Source organism: Cornus florida, unplaced genomic scaffold, assembly GCF_030987335.1.
Source record: "Cornus florida cultivar Cherokee Brave unplaced genomic scaffold, ASM3098733v1 CherokeeBrave_3.0.0_Hap2_Chr08, whole genome shotgun sequence".
NCBI classification, from domain to species: domain Eukaryota; kingdom Viridiplantae; phylum Streptophyta; class Magnoliopsida; order Cornales; family Cornaceae; genus Cornus; species Cornus florida.
Window position 1 is genome coordinate 18,017,038 of NW_026775578.1, and position 25,452 is coordinate 18,042,489.

The following is a 25,452-nucleotide window of genomic DNA, read 5'->3' on the forward strand; positions in this document are numbered from 1 at the left end:
GTCCAACCAGTTACACATAGATTTAATCCATACCCAATTCCATAATAAATAGAAAATGATGCTTAAACCAATGAGCCATCCTAACATAAATATATCCCATATATATGTATTCCATACCCGATTCAATAAACCCAAAGAGCCATTAGATCATAAATTATAGTCCTGATACTTTCCCCGTTAAAATGACTAAATTCGTGTAAAAATACACTTCCAAGTCTACGAATATACAGACTGCATTTTTGGAGGGTACATGAAATACATATCTATATACCAGAGTGGTCTAGTATCACTTCTCGTATCAAATTTAGATGTGATACGAAGAGTTCAATTTTTCTTGAGAACATTACGAGAGTTTGAAAAAAAAAATGTATTATATACGGAGTACTAATTTTACAACAGTGGTGGTGTGATTAGGCTTTCCGTTCTCGGATAGAAACCGGAAGACCGCCACTCACGGTGGCAGTTAGACCCGGAGCAAACCGCAGTCTCTCACTCGGTGTGTCAACTCGGATATCGAACCGCCGAATCAACGTAAGTGCAACAATCTTCATCTGAACCAGTGCCAATTCCTTCCCTAAACAAATCCTAACACCGGCTTGAAAAACCGGGTACTTGAATGGACTTTCGGGGGTGAAAACTCCGTTCTGCAACCACCTCTCGGGCTTGAATTCGAGGCAATCCGGACCCCAAACCCGTTCCATCCGACCCATTGCGTACGGATGGTATGTAACCCTAGTGGCTTTTCGGACAAATGTACCATCTGGAAGAGTATCATCATCTTGAGAGAACTTTGAATCAAATTGAACTGGCGGGTAGAGTCTCAAACACTCATACATAGCTGCTTGTAAGTAATGCATGCCTCTCATTTGTTCCAAGCTCGCGAGTTCCTGAGTCGTACCCATGACTCGGTCCGACTCGGCGCGAATCGCCGACTCGACTTCCGGGTGCTGTGTCAGCAACCAGAAGAAGCTGGTGAGGGCGGAGGCGACCGTGTCACGTCCCGCCAAAAGGAAACTGATGACAATGTCACGAACGTATTTGTCATCGTCGATTGTGCTCAAGAATCTTGATAGAAGATCATTCCTGGTAGAGAAACCCTTTTCTCGCCTGTGCTGTATCACCTCGTCAGCTAGTTTGTCGACCACTTTAATGGCTTCCTTCAGCTTCTTCTCTGACCCTAAATTTAACAACCGTTTGATTTTCCATACCAACGGTGACACGGTGATGGCTCGCTCTGCTGACAATTTTGACGCCAGGTCAAATGCCACTGCAAAGTCCGAGGCAGGGAGGGACAGCTGTAGACAACCCGGGTCTAACCCGAATGAGAATTGACATATGTTATCGAATGAAAATCTCCGGAAAACATCTTGTAAGTCCAAGACAGTGTTTTCTTTACAAGAAAAGCTTGATAAGATAGGAAGAAGTCTCCAATGGATCTGGGAGGTGACAATCTCGAACGCATACGATCGTATTGAGAGGCTCCCGAACTCTAGACTCGCCATTTTCCTCTGAAACAGCCACGAATCGCCGTCGACGTTGAAAATACCACGACCCAGAAGATCACCCAAGATTGCAGAGAAGGGTTTCCCTTTTGGGTAGTTCTGGAACCTTGTTTTAAGCATATGCTCGACGTTTTCAGGGTTCGAAGTGATGGTGTTGCCGAGAACATGGACATGGATTGTTCCTGTTGGCGATTTCCGGAGAAGATGAGTGTACCAGTCGCATAGATTATCGAATTGCGAGGTCCAACTGCGACTCAGATAGCTCTGGCATACTTCACAATCACACCGTGGCTTGAACCTAAGAATGAAGAACAAGATAGAGACAAGACTGAATAAAATTGTAAAAGAGAAGAACAAGTATATACAAAAAGTTGTGGTTTGCAGAGATTGTAGCCACAAGGAAGCTTCAGAGTAGAAGTCCATCGATGTTGAATACAAAAAAAAAATCTAGAGAGAGAAAGTAGCTAGGAAGGGGGTGGGAAAGACGTAGTAAGAGAGAAGTTGATGTGTGAATCGTGTGATCAGAAAGAAATGGTTGGGTCTGATTTATATGGTGGTTGGGCTTTTCAACTGTAGACACATAGAGTCAGTCATGTGTAGTGCTGTTTAAATTGTACTAGTTTCTACTTTTGAAATATGGAATGGACGCGAGTGCGACGCAGAATGTATTTGTTCACGAGTAAAGCGTGCGTTAATTACTAACTTCACATCACGTAGACAGGTCATAGCTCATTGTACTAACATTTTACCCACGTGCTCTTATAATAGAGAGACTGTTTCACACACACACACACACAAACATATACTACGTATAAGTAATACTGTATTACAAACATTGATCATTTTTCTGTGCGACTCAAATCTAGACTATAGTGTCCAACAATTTATGTTCGCATGTTGTGTTCCCCACTAATTTTTCCTGTATTTATAAAATTATTTATAATTTTTGTTAAATTTTTAAAAATATTTTCATTCAATTTTTAAAAATATTCTACCATAGATTATTATTGTTTAAGGTGACCCCTCCCATAAGATTCTTTTAGGTCCATAAACAAATACAATATAATTATTTCACAAATAACACGATACAACAATTCATGCTTAATTAAAATTTAATTTTATAAGTTTCATTTTTAACAAAAGATACGACATGTTTATATGATACATTTAGTTAAACATTTTATTTTTAAGATAAGTTACACTAATCTCTCCTGACGTTTGGACAAATTACATAATAGAGTAACCTTTATTATTTTGACCTCTCCTAAAAATGTAAAATGTCTTTCATACCTTTATTTAATTTTAAAAGACTTTAATAAAAATAAATTTGGCAAACCAAAAAAGTATATTACCCTTTTATTTTCCTCCCATCTTGTAAATTTTATGGTACCCTACTTTTTTTTTTTTTTGAAATAAAAAAAAACCCTAATCAAATGTCATTAATGTGAAATATAAATTTGTATTTTGACAAATTTTGTTATCAAAATGAGTCCGGTCAAGTTGTAAATTTTTTGTTCTATTTGTCAAGACTCAATATTGGAAGCTAAATTAAAGAAGTGATCATGTTTATGCTCCGATACAATTGATGATGATGGAAACAACGTTCTAGGAAGGTAAGTGAGTATATGAGGACACTTCGGTGGTTCAAAATTAGGTTTTTAATGAAAATTTTCATTCTGCCTAACTTGAATTGATTCATCCCAACTTGAACCGGTTCAATTTTTGAAGGCTTTTTAGTGATGTTCAAAGCTGGACAACTTGAACCGATTTAACTCTAGCCTCACTTGAACCGATTCAAATGGTAAAATTGATTTTCTTAATTTCACTTCTGACTAATTTGAACCGGTTCAATTAATTAATTGTCACATTGAGTCTCTTTTTTAAGGGTATATATATGATTGTCACATTGAGTTTCTATCAATTTTTTAATTTATATGTTTGTCTTTACTATATAGTGATAGTAATAGAGCCACACTGTGACAGGCTGTTGGTTTTGGGCTCACACAAGCGGAGTTCTCTTACTTCATGCATGTCGGCCCAAGTTAATGCAAGCTGGATATTTATGCAACAGTTATAAGGGTCCCATATTGAATTGTCGATTGGCACTGAATGCATTGTCTTTATTTCAACATCAAATACGTACGATGTGGAAAGTTGAACCAAAATATTAGATTAACATGGTCTGATCTGGACACGGTGTATTGTGATCTGGAAGGTGTAGTTTTAACACGAGGAATAAAAACTCAGAATCGACGTCGACGAATTCAAGGCTCAGTCTAAAGTCTCATATAATATATATTTCAAATATTTTGCTAAAATACTCAAGACCTGTTCCTTAAACCTAACTAGATTCTTCTTTCAAAATGTAAGATAGACTGTTCAAAGTATTTTACGAATCACGAATATTGTAAAGTGTTTTTTGTCGAAACAAAATAAATAAGTAATAAAAAATTAAAACATTCTAGGTACTTACCTGAAGAAAAAAAAAATATTCATGTATCCAAATTAATCATTATATTTGTTTTAATCAATTCACTAATTTATATTTTTATATTTTCATTTTCGCTACATGAATAAGTTGTTCTTGTTTATTTTTAGACCAAACAGGAAAACACTATGTTCCATAGGACATTCAACATTCTGTGTTTCAAATTGAAACATATATAGAAGGTCTAAAGTATTCCAAGAACATTGTATGGGAGTTCTCTATCAGAAAATAATAATAATAATAATGATGATGATGATGATGATGATGATGATGAGTAATGAGATATTAAAACTATTTTAGGTAGAAGGAAGGAATCAAACAAATGAATTACAAGGGTTTATGGACAAAATTGATCATCGAAGCTAAAAAATTAATTAGTTTTTCTAGGTCAAATATTTTAGAATTATTGTCAAATTAATTAGTCTGGTCGTATTTAGATAGCTGGCCAAATTTGAGCAAAGTTATTTTTCCTACACCTTACACGTTAATATATTTTTACGGTCGAGTGTCTATGGCCATCCAGGCACTGACATGCACCCATTGAATTTTATTTATTTATATTATTATCTATATATTTTGTTAAAATTTTAGAAATGCCCCAACTCAATTTGTAAGAATACATCACTTTACATTCTTTCATTGGATTCAAATGATAATCATCTATTATTATTATCTTTTACTTTCTACCGCCCCACATTCATGGCAATCAATTCTCTCTCACACACTCATATTCCCACCCAAATTTAGAAAATACCTCACTATATAATCAAAGTGGGCTACAAAAATCAAAGGACCAATTGACCTAGCGGTATCACTCATTCCCTTTCAAAAGAGAGATTGGGAGTTCAAACCTCGATAGAGGTAGAGTTTAAAAAAAACACTTGTCGAACAAGACACAAAATATTAATATTTTTCTTCAATTTTTATTATTATTTTTTTCTTCAATGGAACCCTAAAAACAAATCTTAAGTCGGCCACGTTGGCCATCCTACAAATAATACACAACCAAATTAATAAATATATACACACGCAATCTTATAATTGTCTCTACCTATTGTGGCTATAGTTTAAAGAATCTAAAAAATAAAGGCAACACATCCATATGGCAGTTATTTAATTACCAAAGTCATGAATTTTTACTTACACGTTTAATTAGCAACTAATAAAGGCGCATCACCATATTTAATTACCAAAGTCAAGATTTTTTACTTACACATCTAATTAACACTAATAAAGGTCATGCGCGCATCACCACCACCAACCATAGTGGGAAAGTACACTCCTTTCGGTTCTCAGACATTTTACAGACGTTGAAATTCCGGAGGAAAAAAAAAAAAATCAATTGCTCGACCCTTTGATAGCTTTTTCCAACAATTTTTTTTTTTATTCTTTTCAACTCACAATTGTTAAACGTTTTTCTTTCTCTGTCCACAAACCTTACTACTCCGTAATATAATTTTCTAGCCGTTACGTAACTTCCTTGCCAATCTGAAAATCTCCCCTACAACATTTGCTTTATGTCTATCTTTTGAAAATTTGCAACAAAATATTAATTGCTTGAAACGTTTTTCTTTTCCGACAAACCTTTCCACTAGCGTTTATTTTTCTTGCCGTTACGTAGCATCTTTGTCAATCTGAAAATCTCCACACTATATCATTTGCTTTATATATATATATATATATATATATATATATATATATATATTGTAGTCAATCATATAATTAATCAAACTAAGATATGTACTTGAAATTAATAATTCAAAATTTCTAAAATTTTATTAGTTTTGGAACATCTGCTTCTTATATTTATTGATCACTGTTTTTCTGCATGCATTGGGTCTAGCGATGTAACTAAAACTCAGTGATTCCAAATTATATACATACATACATATATATATATATATGCATGTGAAATTAATTGTTGATACTTAATTAATGAGTGGGCTACTTAGATTAAAGGCTCGAGTAAAGCATGGCTATTTGGATACATAGGTTACTTCATTAATTGGCAACTTTAATTTTAATTAGGGTTATAACTAGTCTAAGAAATCGGCATATACGTCAGGCGCATGATAGAAAGAGAGAGACGAGACTATAAAAAGCTTACTCAAAAATCAAACAGACACTATGAATTTTCACTTAATCTTATCCATTTAATTATGTGATTAAGCACTTACATCACTGCCTCCTCCACAAGTCTTTCCTTAGAGTATATATATATATATATATATATATATAACAGGCTTACCTAGTTACCTTTTTCTGTTGTCGACTATGCATGTCATATGGGATTTAGAATCCGGGTCCCAATCTCTCTCTGCCACACACACATGCACACACTTAGAATATTCTGGTTTCAACATTGTCTTAATTTAAAACGTGTTGTGTTTGGTATATACGAGAATCTAAGCTAAAGCTAGTAGCAATGTACACAGAATATTGGATCCAATGGTTATTGGGTTATTTTTATTTTATTATTGTTATTATTATTATTATTATTATTATTTTATCAATACGGTTATTGTGAATATATCAATGTATCATTAATGTTGTGTTTAGATATAATGAATTGAGTTCTTTGATTTGAAATTGTAAAATATTTAGTTTAATTTTAACTCAAAAATCCTGAATTAGACTAAATTTTTTATAATTCCAAATCAAATGACATAACGTAAATATAATTAAGCTAAGTTCAGCCATTTAGAAAAATATAGTGTAAGATATATACAGTAATGAACTCTTGTGCGCTCATTGGTGAATAAGAAAATTATATTTATAAATTTTGGACATATAGCATGGTGACCATTCAATATGATTTAAATGTAAAAAAAAAAAAAAAAAAAAATTATATATCTATATCTATATCTAGATCTATATCTATACTATTATTAAATGTGCAAAGTGTTTCAGTATTTCAATATTTATTTATTAATTGATAGAAATTCTATAAAACTCAAAATTACCCAATAAAATTAAAATTAATTCAAATTAACAAAATATAAAAAGAATTTAATTCAAATTACAATGTCCCACATTGGTTTTAAGTAAAAATGATTACATGAAAGTCTCTTATAAAACTATAGAGCTAAAGAAATAATAATCACACCTTCTCGGCCTTTAAGCTAAGATGAAGTGTAGTACTAAATTTTTTTGGGTCGGCCTTTTAGCTAACCTTTCTTAGTCTATTGGCTAAAATCAAATGTAATACTACTTTCTCGGCCTTTGTGCAAAATATTTAAAAAAATATTTATATAAACTGATAATGATTATGTCATTATCAGAATGAAATCCAGAATTTCAGAGAAAAATACAGAAACTCTACCAAAAGTATTTCAGTATTTATTTATATAAAAAAATATTTATTAATTGATATAAAAAAAGTTTTTATTTGTACTATTATTAGATGTGCAAAGAGTTTCAGTATTTAGGTATTTATATAAAAAAATATCTAAAATACTAAAATCTACAAAATAAAATTTAAATTAACCTATTTATCTATTTATTATTATGAATTCTTTAATAAATATATAAAAAAGAATAATTTTTCTAAAACTTTATCACAAATTAGCTTTTATTATTAGTTTCTTAATAAAATTAAATATAATTAGACAATAATATATTTTAAAAAAATAAAATAATTTATATAAAATTCTATCACAAATTACCTATTTTATTTTCAATAAAACTTTATTACAACAAAGATATATTTAAAGAGTTTCTGTGAAACTCTAACACAAATTACCTATTTATCTATTTATTATGAGTTTTTTAATAAAAGAAAATCTAATTAGACAAATATTATTAACATAAAAAAGTATTTATTAATTGATATAAAAAGAGGTTTTAAAAGAGTTTATATAAAACTCTAACACAAATTACTTATTTATCTATTTATTATGAGTTTTTTTTTAATAAAAGTAAATTTAATTAGACAAGAATTATTAAAATAAAAAATATTTATTAATTAAAAAATTACCTTAAAAAATCAATCACATTCTATATAAAACATTTATTTTTAGCTCAATATAAAAAGAATAGTTATTTTTTATGGATAATTATTACAATATAAACAGGCCCGGCCCAATTACGATTATGTCATTATCATAAAAGTACATATGTCATCATCCTATTAATCAAAAAGTCTATAAATAGAGGCATGGAGGAATGAAGAAGGGGTACAGAAATTGAGAATTCTAGAAATCCGGAATTTCAGAGTAAAATACAAAAATTCTGCAAAAGAGTTTCAGTATTTATTTATTTATATAAAAAAAATATTTATTAATTGATATAAAAAGAGTTTAAAGAGTTTCATTATTTATTTATTAATAAAAAAAAAATTTAACTGATGTAAAAAGAGTTTTTATAAAATAATAAAAAAAAAACTCTATAGAACACCAAAATCTACATAATAAAATTTAAATTAACCTATTTATCTATTTATTATTATGAATTTTTTAATAAAAGAAAATCTAATTAGACAAGAATTATTTATATAAAAAATATTTATTAATTGATATATAAAATAAAATAATTTTCATAAAACTCTACCACAAATTAGCTTTTATTATGAGTTTCTTAAAAAAATTAAATCAAATTAGATAAGGGTATATTTAAAGAAAATAAAATAATTTCTATAAAACTCTATCATAAATTACCTATTTTATTTTTAATAAAACTCTATTACATAAGACAATGATATATTTAAAGAGTTTCTATAAAAATCTAACACAAATTACCTATTTATTGTGAGTTTTTTAACAAAAGGAAATCTAATTAGACGAGTATTATATATAAAAAAAATTATTTATTAATTGATATAAAAAGAGGCTTTAAAAGAGTTTCTATAAAACTCTAACACAAATTACCTATTTATCTATTTATAATAGTTTTTTAATAAAAGTAAATCTAATTTTACAATAATTAATAAAATAAAAAATATTTATTAATTGATACAAATAGAGTTTCTAAAAGAGTTTATATTAAACTCTAAAACAAATTACCAATTTATTTATTTATTTTACGCTTTTTAATAAAAGAAAATCTAATTAGACAAGAATTATTAATATAAAAAATTAAAAATTCAATAACCAAGTTGAGCTACCCACCCAAGTTACAAGTGCACCATCCAAGTCTAGTGCATCAGACCCACCCAACACCAAAGAGGACCAAGGTTCCAAATCTGATCCAATCCATCTTCAATCTTATGTTCCCCCCACCCCATTTCCTTCTCGACTAGTCAACAATAAGAAGGAGTCATAATACAGTGAGATCTTAGATATTTTTCAAAATCTTCAGATTAATATTCCATTTCTCACTACTATTAAACAAGTTCCTTCTTATGCAAAGTTCATCAAAGATTTAGTCAAAAGGAAAATTAACATCCCAAAAGAAGCTTTCATAGCTTAAAATTATTCTTCCTTCCTACAAAATCAAGCCATGGTTAAACATAAAGACCCTAGGAGTCCAACTATCATTTGTAGGATTGGAGAAAAGTTTGCTGACCATGCTTTGTTGGATCTCGGTGCTAGTGTGAATTTGTTACCATATTCAGTGTATTTGGAGTTAGGCTTGAACAATTTGAAGAAAACTGATGTTAGGATCCAATTAGCTGATCGTTCTATCAAAATTCCAAGGGGTATAATTGAAGATGTGATAGTGAAAATAGCTGATTTCTATTACCTAGTTGATTTCATTGTTCTAGATACCCAACCTACCCAAGGTACGCAAATTCCTATCATCTTAAGTCGACCTTTCTTAGCTACCGCTAATGCTGTGATCAATTGTCGAAACGGTAGTATGACTTTAACCTTTAGGAACATGAAATTGGAAGTCAATGTGTTTAAATTGATGAAGCAACCTGTGATACCCCTCGGATCCGAGACACGGGTTGATCAGGCCCAGGCCCAAACCCGAGAGAATATCAAACAATTACAGTATTTTAAAGCGAACACAGATGACAAAATGAAACAAAAGTGATGGAATAAAACTGAAAGTAACATTAATTATAAAATCCTCCATGTATAACTGAAAATTAAAAATCCAATCCTCCAAAACTTCAAGGTTACAACTTGGGAATCCACTAATGGACCCTTAACCAAAAGTTCAACTGAAACTGAAAACTGAAAATAGATAATGCTAAAAATATCGAGAGAAGTCCTACGTAATCAGATGAAGGTGAGACTGTCCTCGACAAGCACGATCAAGCTCTAAGGCTGGAACCGTCCTGTACCTGAAAAGAATAATAAAGGAGTGGGTCAGACCCACGAGCAAGTTCTAATCTAACTGCAATCCATACAGTGACCCGATACGCAGATACACCGTAGACACCTCACAATATCTATCTAGTCCATACGTATAAATATATCCACACTAAGGGACATTCACCAGTCTATAATAGGGGTCTCAACCTGAATAGAAGGCAACATGCGAATACGCACCCAAAGGTGGGCATGAGTACCTAGACCTAACAGGGTACACCTCAACCTATTATAATCAGCTACGCATCTACTGCATATACGCACCCTAACCAACGAGTCTGAGACTCAAGCTCAACTCGTGGTACCATAACCTTATATATAAAGTCCGTCCAAATCCTGGGTATGCAGTTCAACTATTTATTAAACTGTCATACAATAAACCAACTAGTTAGTCATTCAACTTATTCAGTTGATATGACTTAACTACCAACCGTTAATCCAGGAAGTCATCCAACTTGTTTACAGCTGAGCTGACTTAGTCACAATTAGGATTCGATATCTTTCAATCCATTCCATTAATCCATTAGGTTAGGTTTATGCGTTTTGAGCTAAACCGTCCCTAGTATGTCACCGTCCCATACCGGTACATACCATCCTCCATATCCATGTAAATTACAACATATATAACAGTTCAATAATTTACAGACCAAAACTACCATCCAAACAATTGCAGAAAAATATTTAAAGCTTCAGCAATTTAAATCCAAGCATTTAACCCTATAGTTGCAGGAGACGATTTAACAAATCAACAACTAACATCCAGAGCATGCATAGACCAAATTTAATATGTCAGGGACTCCATCATGCATGTGAATAGGTTAAATAATCCAATTATTAACCAATAAATTGTTAAAACAATTAAGAAGATTGTTTAAATATTTCAGCAGTTTAAATCCAAGCATTAACCATATAGTTGCAGTAAACAATTTAATAATTCAGCAACTAGCCTCCTAAGCATGCATAGATCAAAATTAATAATTAAATGACCTTATCATGCACTTGAATGCATTCTAAAACAAGTTTTATAAACACATTATGTTCCATCAAATTGCTGAATTTTAATTCAACAATTTATTCAACTTCCATTTGTTAAGTGCCTTAATTTTTACACTGTTTGTCCCGACAACTTAGAATTAAACTTTACTCAATTTAGGGTCTTAATAACACTCAAAATTCATTCCTTGATCCCTCTGTAAAGTTCCAAATTCATTCAAACAGTCTCCATGCTCCAACAGTGAACATAGTATGTAGAAAATTAAAAAAATCGTAAAATAAATTAAAAATACCAAGGGAGCCTGCTCCAGAATTTGGAGCAGGCTCTTTTCCAGCCTAGAGCCGGCTCTAGGACTCCCTAGAGCCGGCTCCACTTTGTTGTGGGAGCCGGCTCCCACTTCCATGGAGCCGGCTCTCACTTCCTCTGAGAGCCTTCGTCCCCGGTGCTTCGTTTCAGTCCGTCCGCTCCTTCTCTGATCAAATCCAACCACTCTGTTGGTCTCTAAAACTAATCTTAGGACTCGTAATTTAGTCTAGAAGCATTCCCCAACATTGTTTACAATAGTTTTGCAAACAATTACAGAGTTTAATCAAGCCATTTAAACTAGCATAGTTGAAGAACAATACTGAAACTAAATTGCGACATCAGTTTTATCCCAACCCCTCTGTTCTTCCTCCAATTTTAAATTTGAAGTCTTAAATTACATCTAGTATCCAATCAGACCTCGGTTGATTTCAGTAAGATTCAAAATAAAAATTAAAACAGTGGGACGTTATGCCAAAACAGAGTCAAGAAAACATACGCGCTATAATTATTTTGTAAATAAATTTTGCACAGATAAAACGATCAAGCAAATCATATATCAAACATGCATGGTTCAGTTTAAGGCCAATTAATCTCCTGGAGACTGTCTAGGTGCACAGAACACAAGCCAAAGGGAAGGAGAAAGAGAAGAACTTGCCTGTACAGTTTTATAAACAGAACCTTGACGCCGTTGTTCTAAGTTTTCCGGCAACCACTGACTACCTTCTAGCCTCCTCTGGTTCTGATCTAATCCACCAAACACCTCCCTTGGTCCTCTCTGTTATTCTCCTTGACAGACCGTTACGACGCTCTGTTCTCTCAACTTCTCTCTTTACTGTATACGAGAATATGGTGAATAGGGTTTTAGAAACCCTCGGTAGACGTATACCCATATATTTATAGAGTTATACCCAAACCCTACATTAATTAGAGCCCTAACTAAATCCTAACCGGCCCATAGAACTTAATTAAATCCTGTGTCGGCTAAAGAAACTAAACCCTCAATTTTGAAAAATCGTTAATTAAAATACTTCCTAAATTACTTCCTAAATTAAAACCTTTAATAATCAATTAAATAAATAGAATGCAATTTAAACAAATAAATAGATACCAATTAAATACACGAATAATCAATTAAATAAATAGAATGCAATTTAAACAAAGAAATAGATACCAATTAAATACACGTCACACAGGTAAACAATTCAATATAATAATTAAACCAAATAATCATGCAAAAATACAATAAAAATAATAAATAAATGCCGAGACTATCCTTTTAAAATTAGGCGTATTACACAACCCCTTGACTCAGATTCCATTGAAGAAATTTATCTCATTGAGTCATTAGCCGCTCACACCTTTGAGCACTCTTACCCTGAGGATCCACTCCAACAGTGTTTAGCATATTTTTGTGATGAGTTTGATGCGGATAGTTATATTGGTGAGGTCAATACTTTACTCGATTCCACTCTAATCTTTGAACCACCAAAGATTAGGTTTGAACCATTATCTGTTCCCGCCACCACTGCTCTCGAAACTAAGAAGAAACCACCCAAGGTTGAACTAGAGCCTCTACCTGAGACTTTAAAGTACTCTTACCTAGTTAAGTCCGACACTTTTCCCGTGGTAATTGCTTCAGACTTAACTACCCATCAGGAAACCCAACTTCTTAAGGTTCTTAGGGAAAATCGTGCAGCCATAGGGTGGTCCATTGATGATATTCACGGCATTCGTCTTTTAGTGGTCAACATCGTATTCATTTAGATAATAATGCAAAAACCTATAGGCAGCCCCAAAAGAGACTTAACCCTAATTTAAAGGAAGTTGTTCGTGCTGAAATTATCAAACTTCTTGATGCCAGTGTCATCTATCCCATTTCTGATAGTCAATGGGTAAGCCCCATTCATATTGTCCCTAAAAAATCAGGCATCACCGACGTATCCAATAGCCATAATGAATTAGTTCCTACTCGTGTCCCAACTGGATGACGAGTTTGTAATGATTATCGAAAGCTCAATACTGTCACTCGGAAGGATCATTTCCCTCTGCCTTTCATTGATCAAATGTTAGAAAGATTAGCTGGTCAATCCTTCTATTGCTTCTTAGATGGTTACTCTGGGTATAATCAAATCCCTATCCACATTGATGACCAAGATAAGACCACTTTCACCTGTCCATTTGGCACATTTGCTTATCGTCGCATGCCTTTTGGCTTATACAATGCACCTGCTACATTTTAGCGGTGTATGATGAGTATTTTCAGTGACATGGTTGAAAAGTTTCTTGAAATCTTCATGGATGACTTCTCTGTCTTTGGTTCATCATTTGAGCAATGTCTTTACCATCTTACTCTTATTCTTCAACGTTGTCGTGACACTAACTTGGTTCTTAATTGGGAAAAATGTCATTTCATGGTTAAAAAAGGAATTGTCCTTGGTCATAATATCTCCGCTGCAGGAATTGAGGTAGATCAATCCAAAGTTAACCTTATCTTGAGTTTACCCATTCCCAAAACTGTTCGGGATATTAGAGCTTTCTTAGGTCATGCTGGTTTTTATCGTCGTTTCATTAAAGATTTCAGCAAGATAGCAAGACCACTCACCCATCTGTTAGGGAAGGACATACCATTTGAGTTTATCGATGCTTGTCACTCTACTTTTGAACAATTAAAGTTAGCTCTCACCACTGCATCTATCATCCGTTCGCCAGATTGGAACTTACCTTTTGAAATCATGTGTGATGCGTCGGATTATGCAGTAGGAGCTATCTTAGGTCAAAAAGTTAAGAAAGCATGACATGTCATCTATTATGCTAGCAAAACCCTGAATGATGCCCAAACCAACTACTCCACCACGGAGAAAGAGTTGTTAGCCGTCGTGTTTTCTTTTAACAAATTTTGCTCCTATTTGATCTGTTCCAAGGTCATTATCTATACCGATCATGCTGTATTAAGACATCTTTTATCCAAAGCAGATGCCAAACCTTGGTTGATCCGTTGGATCCTACTTCTTCAAGAGTTTGACCTTGAGATTTGTGATAAGAAAGGCTCCGATAATGTGGTGGCAGATCATTTGTCCCGTCTTGTTGTTGAGTCCATTACTGAATCCATTCCAATCTCAGATGTTTTTCCGGATGAACAATTATTTGCAATAACTCATGCCCCATGGTATGCTGATATTGTCAATTACATTGTGACAGGTCAAATTCCTTCCACTTAGTCCAAACAGGAGAAAGATAAATTCCTAGCTAAGGTTAAGGAATATTTTTAGGACGACCCCTACTTGTTCAAATATTGTCCTGATCAAATCATCCATAGGTGTGTCCTTGAGATAGACCAGGAGTCTGTCATTTTCCTTCTGTCATGATTACGCCTGTGGTGGCCACTTTAGCTCTAAAAGAACCGCTGCCAAAATCTTACAGTCAGGATTTTATTGGTCCACCCTTTTCAAGGATACCCACACCTACTGTCTGGTTTGTCATAGATGCTAATTGTTAGGTAAGATTACCAAGCGTAATGAATGGCCCCAACAACCCATTCTAGTTGTTGAAATTTTTGATGTTTGGGGTATTGATTTCATGGGACCCTTTCCTTCCTCATATGGATGTCTTTACATCCTTCTAGCTGTTGATTACGTGTCTAAATGGGTAGAAGCCTTAGCCACCAAGACAGCTGACCATCGAGTTGTGGTGCGTTTCTTTAAAGACTTAATTTTACCTAGGTTTGGTACACCTCGAGCCATTATAAGTGATAATGGTTCACATTTTTGCAATAAAGTCTTTGGAAGTTTATTGTCCAAATATGGTATCACTCACAAAGTGGCCCTGTCATATCACCCACAAACCAATGGTCAAGCTGAGGTATCTAATAGGGAAATCAAGCAAATACTGAAAAAAACAGTTAATTCTATACGGAAAGACTGGACCCTCCAGTTTCAGGATGCTTTGTGGGCATACCGAACTGCTTACAAGACCCCTATAGGAATGTCCCCATACCGTTTGGTTTATGGAAAAGCCTGTCATTTGCTAGTAGAGCTGGAACACCGTTGCTTATTGGGCCATTAAGGCCATGAATTTCGACTCTGATAAAGCCGGTGAACATAGGAAACTCCAGCTTGATGAGTTGGAAGAAATTCAAAATGATGCCTATGAGAGTTCCAAAATGTATAAAGCCAAAACAAAGTTGGAACATGACAAGCACATTATTCGAAAGGCTTTCTTCCCCGGACAAAAGGTTCTTTTGTATAACTCCCATCTTTAATTGTTTCCTGGGAAGTTACGGTCACGTTGGTCCGGCCTATACTTTGTCAAACATGTGGCAAGTCATGGTGTAATTGAGGTACAAGACCCCACGACTGGGGAATTGTTTAAAGGTAATGCTCATCGCTTAAAACCTTTCCTTGAGCACGAGTCTCATGAAATTGAGGAAATTCTCCTCATTGATCCTGTCTATTCGGATTAATCTCTCTGGGGGTACTATCCCCCTTGCGTCTGGCTGAAGATGTTAAACTTAGCGCTCCTGGGAGGCAACCCAATTCCTTGTTTCTATTTCTTTAGCTATGCTTATATTTTGTTTGGGGGTACAATCTATCATAATTTCAGAACATTTGGTCTCTCTTTTGCAATGACTATCTGCAGGGATTGTAGTATTATACTTCAGAAGCACCAAATCAATTGAGGTAATTCGTTCCAATTTTTCTTTTTCTCCAGCGGTACATTGTCCATTTCATTCACCACTTTTCAGTGTTCTGTTTCAAGCATTAGGGACAGTGTTTTATTTTGTTTGGAGGTATGATAGATTTATCAAAACATGTACCTCTTTTGAAAATCTTTTTACAAAAAAAAAAAAAAAAATCATGCTTTTTTACTTTGTGAAAGTTAAGAGATGTCATTATTCTAGATTGAGATTGAGCTTGTTACTAAGGTGATATAACGATAAACATTGCACCATGATAATGTAGAAGTAGAAATATTTTTGCACAAAGTCGCAACTTGAAAGAAAGAAGTGAATAATCTCCCAAGAATCTAGAAATCTATTACTGGAGACTTAAAATCATGTGAGCTTTCGTGCCTTTAATTTTTTTAGAGAGTTTTACACTAACTCCGAGTCACAAGATGGCTCAAATTTCTTGGATAGCGCGATAAAAATTTGTTGTTAGTCTCATAATCCTTCATCTTGGTAGATCATTGAGAATGAAATCACATCGAGTTAAGAGAAACATAAATCTTCTAGTGTATCATGTACAATCATACTTTCATTATCTTTTGTAATTTTGTTATTTCTCTGAGAAATGTTAGTGATGACTGTATGTAAAAGAAAAAGGGATCAAGAAGTCATTCATATCCTCTTCAAAAAAAGAAAAAAAAAAAGAAAAAAAAAAAGAAAAAAAGAAAAAGAAAATGAAAAAGAAGAAGAAGAAGAGTAAAATATCCCTTTCAAGTATTTTGAAAACCCCTCATTCTCATAAACATTTTTGTACAAATTGAACTCAATAATGTTTATAGAAAAGGTATGATAGTGTATAGTAAATAAGAAGGCGTTATGGTGGGTGACTCGACATTCTCTCAAAAGTGATCAACATTCCTGTCATGAGACTCTTCTATTATATGTATCGGTCCTTCAAATAATTAGCATGTGAGCTTGATTTTACTTTGGAAACAAAGTACCTACTCACATACATTTGAGAGATACAATTAGCCAAATATTAGAGAGATGTTCTTTAAGAGAGATCTTTACTGTGAGATTTGAAGTCAAACATAGTTTTCTAAAGACTTGGGAATTTCATCGATCACTTGGATTTGAAAATGGATTTTTGTCGACTTCGCACACACACACACACTCTACTTCTAGGTTATTTATGAATGAATTTTCTTGAAATATTTGTTTTTATAACACCTTAGTAGCTCGTTGTATATAAAGAATTTGATATTTTCACCTCTGAAACTTTTCATTTTGTAGATATGCAGGAAATTTTTTTGAAAGTTTGTGGGTACCTTCACTGGAAACCCTCACAAGGCTATAACTCGTCCACTAGGGGTAACCTAGTGGTTTAAGGCCTTATTGCACATGGTAAATGCAATCGAAAGTAGCCTGCGAAAGTGACACATCTTTTGTTAATAAAAGTAATATTTTTTGTGAACTTATCTATTTTTGTCTTTCTTTACTAGAGGACTAGCAAAAATTTATTTGGGGGTAGGTTGATAAGTACACAAAACCTATCATTTCATGCACCAAAATAAACTTTTAATTACACTTTTATATATTTAAATATTCTTATATGCTTGTTTTGTGTTCTATTGGTATTAATTTATGAATGAAAAGAAAAAAATAAAATTCAGCTATATTGTGTATATGTGCGTGCAAGAGAAGAAGAGAAATAAGGAGAGAGAAAAGAGGAGAAGAAAAGAAAAGTAAAAGAGAATGATGATGAATTAGAAAAGGAGGAGAGAGAAAGAAGAAATCAGAAATCAGAAAGTGGGTAAGTCAACAATCAGAGTAAGGAGACGGCGTGAAGAAAAAAAAGAAAGAAGTCAGAAATATTGATCAGAAGGCAACAAGTGGGATACACAATTTTGGCTATAAATAACCGACTCTGGAGCATTCAAAAGTGTGTAGAAAGTTAGAGATAGAAAATAGATAGTTAGAAATTGTTATAGTTTTTGAAAATTTAATTTCTTGTGTAATTTTCTTTAAAGCTTTATTTAATTTAATGTAATTTATTTCCACAAGTTTCATTCTCATTTAATTTCTCATTCAAGTGTTTAATGTTTTATAGTTGTAATTTCATTTCCATAGTTCGTGACAAATCTCAAAATCAATATTTTTAAATCTCATGTTCGGAAATAGAAACTCACCTTGAATGCGTGGTTCGACCCTACTTGATATTAGACATTTTTAGTTAAATGGTTGTAGATATTTTATATGTTAATATGGAGTGTATTTGACAACAACAAGTCTATAAATGCACGCCTATCATATATTTAAAGAAAATTAAAAGTTTCTACAAAATCTTACACAAATTAGCTAACTATAAAATCTACTTAATAAAATTCAAATTATCCTATTTATCTATTTATTATTATGAATTTTTTAATATAAGAAAATCTAATTAGAATAGAATTATTAATATAAAAAATATTTATTAATTGATATATAAAATAAAATAATTTTTCTAAAACTCTAACACAAATTAGCTTTTATAATGCGTTTCTTAATAAAATGAAATATAATTAGAAAAGAATATATTTAAAATAATTTATATAAAACACTACCACAAATTACCTATTTTTTCCAAAACTCTACCACAAATTAGCTTTTATTATGAGTTTTTAATAAATAAAAATCTGATTAGACAAGTATTATTAATATAAAAAATTATTTATTAATTGATATAAAAAAAGGTTTTCAATGAGTTTTTATCAAACTCTAACACAAATTACCTATTTATCTATTACTTATGAGTTTTTTAAATAAAAGGAAACCTAATTAGACAAGAATTATTAATATAAAAAATATTTATTAATTGATATAAAAAGAGTTTTTAAAAGAGTTTCTATTAAATTCTAACATAAAATACGGAAGCTTTGCCAAAGTCTTTCAGTATTTATTATAAAATTTTTTTTTAATTGACATAAAAAGAGTTTTTATCTATAAAATACTAAAGTTTTGCCAAAGAAGTTTTTATCAATAGTATTATTAAATGTGCAAAGAGTTTGACAATATTTATCTTTTCATAAAAAAAATACTTATTAATTGATATGAAAAGCATTTTTATAAAAAAAAAAAAAAAAAAAATCTATAAAACTCTATTTAACTATTTATTATTATGTATTTTTTAATAAAAGAAAATCTAATTAGATAATAATTATTAATGTAAAAAATATTTATTAATTGATATACAAAATAAAATAATTTTTCTAAAACTCTATCACAAATTAGCTTTTTTTTTTGAGTTTCTTAATAAAATTAAATCTAATTAGAAAAAAGACATATTTAAAGAAAATAAAATAATTTATATAAAACTACCTATTAATCTATTTCTTTTGAGTTTTTTTTTAATAAAAGGAAATCTAATTAAAAAAATATGATTAATATAAAAAATTATTTTTTAACTGATATAAAAAGAGGTTTTAAAATAGTTTCTATAAAAGTTTTACACAAATTACCTATTTATCTATTTATTATGGGTTTTTTAATAAAAGGAAATTATTTAGACAAGGATTATTAATATAAAAAATATTTATTAACTAATATAAAAAGAGTTTTTTTTAAAAGAGTTTATATTAAACTCGAACACAAATTATCTATTTATTTATTTATTATGAGTTTTTTAATAAAAAAATCTAATTAGACAAGAAAGATTAATATAAAAAATATTTTTTAATTGATATAAAAAAGAAAATAAATTTTCTAAAACTCTATCACAAATTACCTTTTATTATGAGCTTTTTAAATAAAAGATAATCTAATTAGACAAGAATTATTAATATATAAAATATTTATTAATTCATATAAAAAGAGATTTTAAAAGATTTTTCTATAAACTCTAACACATATTACCTATTTATCTATTTCTTATGAGTTTTTTTAATAAAAAAATATATTTAAAGAAAATAAAAAATTTCTATAAAAATCTACCACAAATTAGCTATTTTATTTTCTATAAAACTCTATCACATTATCTATTTATTATGAGTTTTTTAATAAAATAAAATCTAATTAGAGAAGAATATATTTAAACAAAATAAAATAATTTCTATACAACTCTACCACAAATTAGCTATTTTATTTTTTATAAATTAAACTCTATCGCATATAACATGTATTTATCTATTTATTATGAATATTTTTATAGAAAATAAAATAATTTCTATAAAATTCTACCATAAATTATTTATTTTATTTTCTGTAAAAGTCTATCACATATAACCTATATTTATCTATTTATTATGAGTTTTTTTTAATAAAAATAAATCTAATTAGACAACATTATATTTAAATAAAATAAAATAATTTTTTTAAATATTTTATATAAAACTCCAACCCAAATTACCTATTTATTATACGTTTTTTTAATAAAAGAAAATATAACTAGAGAAGAATTATTAATATAAAATATATTTAATAATTGATATAAAAAATAAACCAATTTTTCTAAAACTCTACTACAAATTACCTTTTTTTATGAGTTTTTTTTTAATAAAATAAAATCTAATTAGACAAGGATATTTACATTTAGAGAAAATAAATAATTTATATAAAATTCTACCACAAATTACCGATTTTATTTTTAATGAAACTCTATCACATTAGATAAGGATATATTTAAAGAGTTTATATAAAACTCTAACACAAATTACCTAAATTTTTTCCCAAATTAACTATTTTATTCCCTTTAAAACTCTTATCACATATAACCTGTATTTATCTATTTATTATGAGTTTATTAATATAAGAAAATCTAATTAGAGAATGATATATTTAAAGAAAATAAAATAATTTCTATAAAAATGTACCACAAATTACCTATTTTATTTTCTTTAAAACTCTATCACATTAGACAATGATATATTTAAAGAAAATAAAATATAACCTAGGATCTTCCAAAAAACCACAAACTACATATAATAAATTTTTATATCAATTTCAATCTAATGTATGATTAGTATAATTGAATTTATATTTTAAAATTTAATTAAAAATTAATATAATTGAAATTCTATTGTAAATTTAAAATTATACTAAGTTTTAAATTACCTAATAAAATTCAAATTACAAATTACCTAATTAAATTCAAATTACCTAAAAAAATTTATTACTTTGCAAAACTTAAATATTTCAGTATTAAAATAACAAAAAAAATATTAATTAATAAGAAAATAAAATATAAATATTTCAGTATTAATATAAAAACCTAAAAGAATTAATTTACAAAACTCAAACTCTAACACCAATTTTAAAATATTTCAGTTTCTCTTTATTAATATAAAATAAATATTAATTAATTAATATAAAAAGAGTTACAAAAAATTACAATTTTTTGTAAGGTTTATTTATTGTTACAAGCTTCAAATCAATAATTAACAAAAAAAAAAAAATCTATAAGTTACAAAAAATTCACCACGTCCATATTTGGGATGGATAAATTTTTTACTCGCCAATGAGTAAGAGATCATATATATATATATATATATATATATATATATATAAAATGTTTGATTTGGTAGGAAATAAGAAAATTGAATGGTAGGGGGAGAAGAATGAATTAATGAGATATCCCTATAAAATAGATTATATTATTTCCTCTTTTTATTCGATTGAATAGATGAGAAGGTTAAAAATTGACAATTTATTAGAACGAATGATTTATAAATTGTTTTTAGTTTTTACCATTAAACTTATCACTTACTTTATTTATGAGATTTATTAAGTATTTATGAAAAATGATATAAAAATTTAAAACTTCTGAACCTACTTGTCTTCGGTGACTCTTTCTTTACGTCCTATTTTCCTTCCACCACCTTACTTCCTCCCTACCTAACAAAGCAAAAATTCAGCCATACAACCAACTGATTTATGTATATATTTTTTGTACTCCAAAACTAAACAAAAGCTATACGCAAAAAATAGAATAATTCAAAAGATATCATAGTACAACTTGTGCTTGTGAATTGTGATTTGCACTTTTCATGTGGATATGCACAAAAATAGATGAATTCAAAAGTAATCAAAGTACAACTTGTCTTTTGTATTGGTTTCTACACTTTAATTTTGTTTGTGAATTGTGGTTTGCATTTTTCATATTTCAAGTTTGCTGCTGGTTCGTAATACAATATCATTTGTATTATTCTGTTAAAATTATGAAAAGATAAATAAAATTATGAAATGTAAGAAAAATTTATTTAAAATACTGACCAACTTAAGAAGAAGTAAATAAAATTTATCCAAAAATGTGTCGTGTCTGAAGTTGGGTTGGATTGGGGCGTGGGGAATTTATTTAAAATACTGATCAACTTAAGAAGAAGTAAATAAAATTTACCCGAAAATGTGTCGTGTCTGAATTTAAGTGGAGTTGGGAATTTAAGTGGAGTATTCCTTCAATTGTTTGTGATTGCCCACTGCATAGATTGACTAGCTCAGAGTATATTGTCCCCACTTTGACTAAGACAGACGGAAAAAGAAGTGTTAATTAGTGTGACGGCCCTAGAGTGAGTGGCACTACGGATCATTTTATGACAAAGCAAGGAAAAAACTGCTCACGGGATGGTTCATGGTTGACACCTCTAGAATATGAGATAGAGTGGCAGGATATATACATATATATATGTAGAGAGAGAGAGAGAGAGAGATTGAGATTTTGTGTGGATAAAAAGGCTTGAGTTTTTCAACATTGCTGATGGTAAACAGACATTCTGCCGACCTCTTTGACATGCTTGTATTTGCCTATTTGACATCATATTCACGTTTTTTAAAAGTGAAACATAACGAAAAGGTACAACGAATTGGTTGGGAAAAAAAAAAAAAAAAAAGTACAAACTGGTCTTGGTGTAACATAAAGTAGCCCACTTTGATTAATTTAATCATATTATGAGGTATTCAGAAAGTCATTGGCTGCAAATTCCAACACTTTGACTGCACCACCAGGTTCCACCTTAATTAATTAGCTTTATATATATATATATATATATATATATATATATATGTATATTTACTTGCATATAATAATCCAAATTGAGCAGCAATATTGACCTGAAAATAGTTGCATGCACCTCATGATCACATTATTTTAATTGATTAAAAATTAAAGATGTAGTGATAAATTAATACTAGACAATATTCACAGAGAAGGTTTACAATTAATTAAATAAGTTGGAAATAAGTAAAACGTACAACAATTAAATGTATAATACAACTTAATTAAATAATCCGATGGAAATGAAGATCGATGGTTAAGAGAGATTGAAGTCAAAAGGTAAATTTTTGTTACCTATGTGTAAGGGATTGGAGATTAAATTCCTTCAAGAATCGAAGATCTGCATATAATTAGTATAATGTTGAAAGTAATTATATAAAATACTAATTAGACTTGTCGTGCTTAATAGGACATAATGTTATGCAATTAAGACATAACATGTCCACAAAATTACAGTGATGAAATGGGTGTATGATAAAATAAAATGAAGATAAAGTCGAACTAACACCTATCAGAGAAATATATATTGAGAAATTTTTTTCTTGATAATTAAAATTTTTAGAGAAAGCTGACTAAGATTTTTTTAATTAATAAAAGAAACAAATAAATGAGCAAGATTGACGACATAATCCATGTATATGATTTGGGTGATAGGAGTACGTTAAGGTGAAAAACAATTAACATGGATCAGCCACGTGATTTTTACTAATTAATTTATGAGCTAAGATAAATAGAATATATGATGAGCTATAATTCCCTAAACCCATACAAAATAGCTAGCAGGATAAGCTTATGTTGAATAAAATTTAAGTTTTCTTTTTGTGTGATTCATTTAAACGGGTGCATTGTGTTTGGTATACCTAACACCTTCTTGGGTGACGATTTTTCATAATAGAGATAGAGGCAATACGAGAGAAGTTATTATATCAAAATTAAAAATAAACACGACTCTCACTTAAGTGCATTAAAGAGAATGTCAAGTTCCGCTTCTGCACTGCATACTAACTTTGGTTAAGTATCATTTTCCTGTAACAAATATCTCATTGACAATTGGCCGTTTGCATTTGTTTGTTATATTTATAGTGTTTTGACAACGATGGATGGTTATGGTACCAATGTTTTTTTGACAATTATAATATCGAACACGTTGAGCATGTTTTAAATGAGGGATGAGCACACGTTTTCAAAGCAAACTACAGTCTGTCTTGCTCTTCAGCTAGTTAGGTCTCTTCCACATGTTTGAAAAGACACACACGAAATATGTTGACTTCTCTAAGTAGGTAATTCACCTTTTTGAGGCTGGACCAACACTAGATGTAGGATTAATCTATCTAGATTGAGATGTCCACATCTCTCGTTTGGTACACTTTGTTGTAGTTTGCTTTACAGTTTTTCTCGTTTGGTACCCTTTGTCATGTAGTTTGCTTTACAGTTTTTCAAACTACCAGTGTTGGTGTTTGAATGAGAAAATTAAGCAGACATGTAAGCCTTGTGCAAGCCCGTTGCTGTGACACGCGCGTATATATCCGAAAGTTTAAGTAAACACAGGGACTTGCTCTATTTTGCTTTTATTAAAACTCGAACACTTAATTTTTTCTGTGAGGAGGAGAGCGTGTGCACACGTTCAAGCAAACACACAGACTTATTTTGTTTTGCCCTTATTAGAACTCAAACACTCTGACCTTTTCTGTGAAGAGGAGAATATTTAACTGACATGTTCATTACTCATTTGTTTAAGAAAGGTAAGAATTGTGTGAGACCGGGACAATCGTTTTTTACCTTTTATCATGTCACAAACTGTAAACGAGAATCAGTTTGAAAAAACTTTTTAAATTGCCAAAGTCTTAAGTGATAATTGTAAATTGAGAATTTTTTAAAATATATTTTTAAAATTTTAAGTATTAAACATTCAATAATAAGTGAAGTTATCAATTTTCAAAATTTATTTTACTTCATTTTAAGTATCATTTATTTTTTTTGAAGTGATATTCAAATTGTGTTCTCAAACACACTAAATTAAATACACACTTATTAATTCATTCACATTAAGTAATGTACGAGTCAATCAAACATCATTTTCCCTTTCTTAACCCTCTAGGGCTCAATCTTCTTACTCAACAGATGACTAGGTAATCTAGAATTGATTTGAGTTAATGACTAGTGACCTTACCTAACCAATACAAAAGATTTATTTATTTAAATAGGAAACATTGTG

General features: G+C 30.4%; 1 protein-coding gene across 1 annotated transcript; it reads right to left on the reverse strand.

Annotated features, from left to right (window-relative positions):
* Positions 1-217: 217 nt before the first annotated feature.
* LOC132270304 (cytochrome P450 94C1) lies at positions 218-2,067 on the reverse strand. Its single transcript, XM_059771487.1, has one exon. The coding sequence runs from the start codon at positions 1,923-1,925 to the stop codon at positions 411-413; it is 1,515 nt and encodes a 504-aa protein (XP_059627470.1). The 5' UTR covers positions 1,926-2,067; the 3' UTR covers positions 218-410.
* Positions 2,068-25,452: the final 23,385 nt, after the last annotated feature.

Bases quoted from the DNA above. Each gene is read 5' to 3' on its own strand.
- LOC132270304 (XM_059771487.1), bottom strand. From the start codon at position 1,925: ATGGACTTCTACTCTGAAGCTTCCTTGTGGCTACAATCTCTGCAAACC.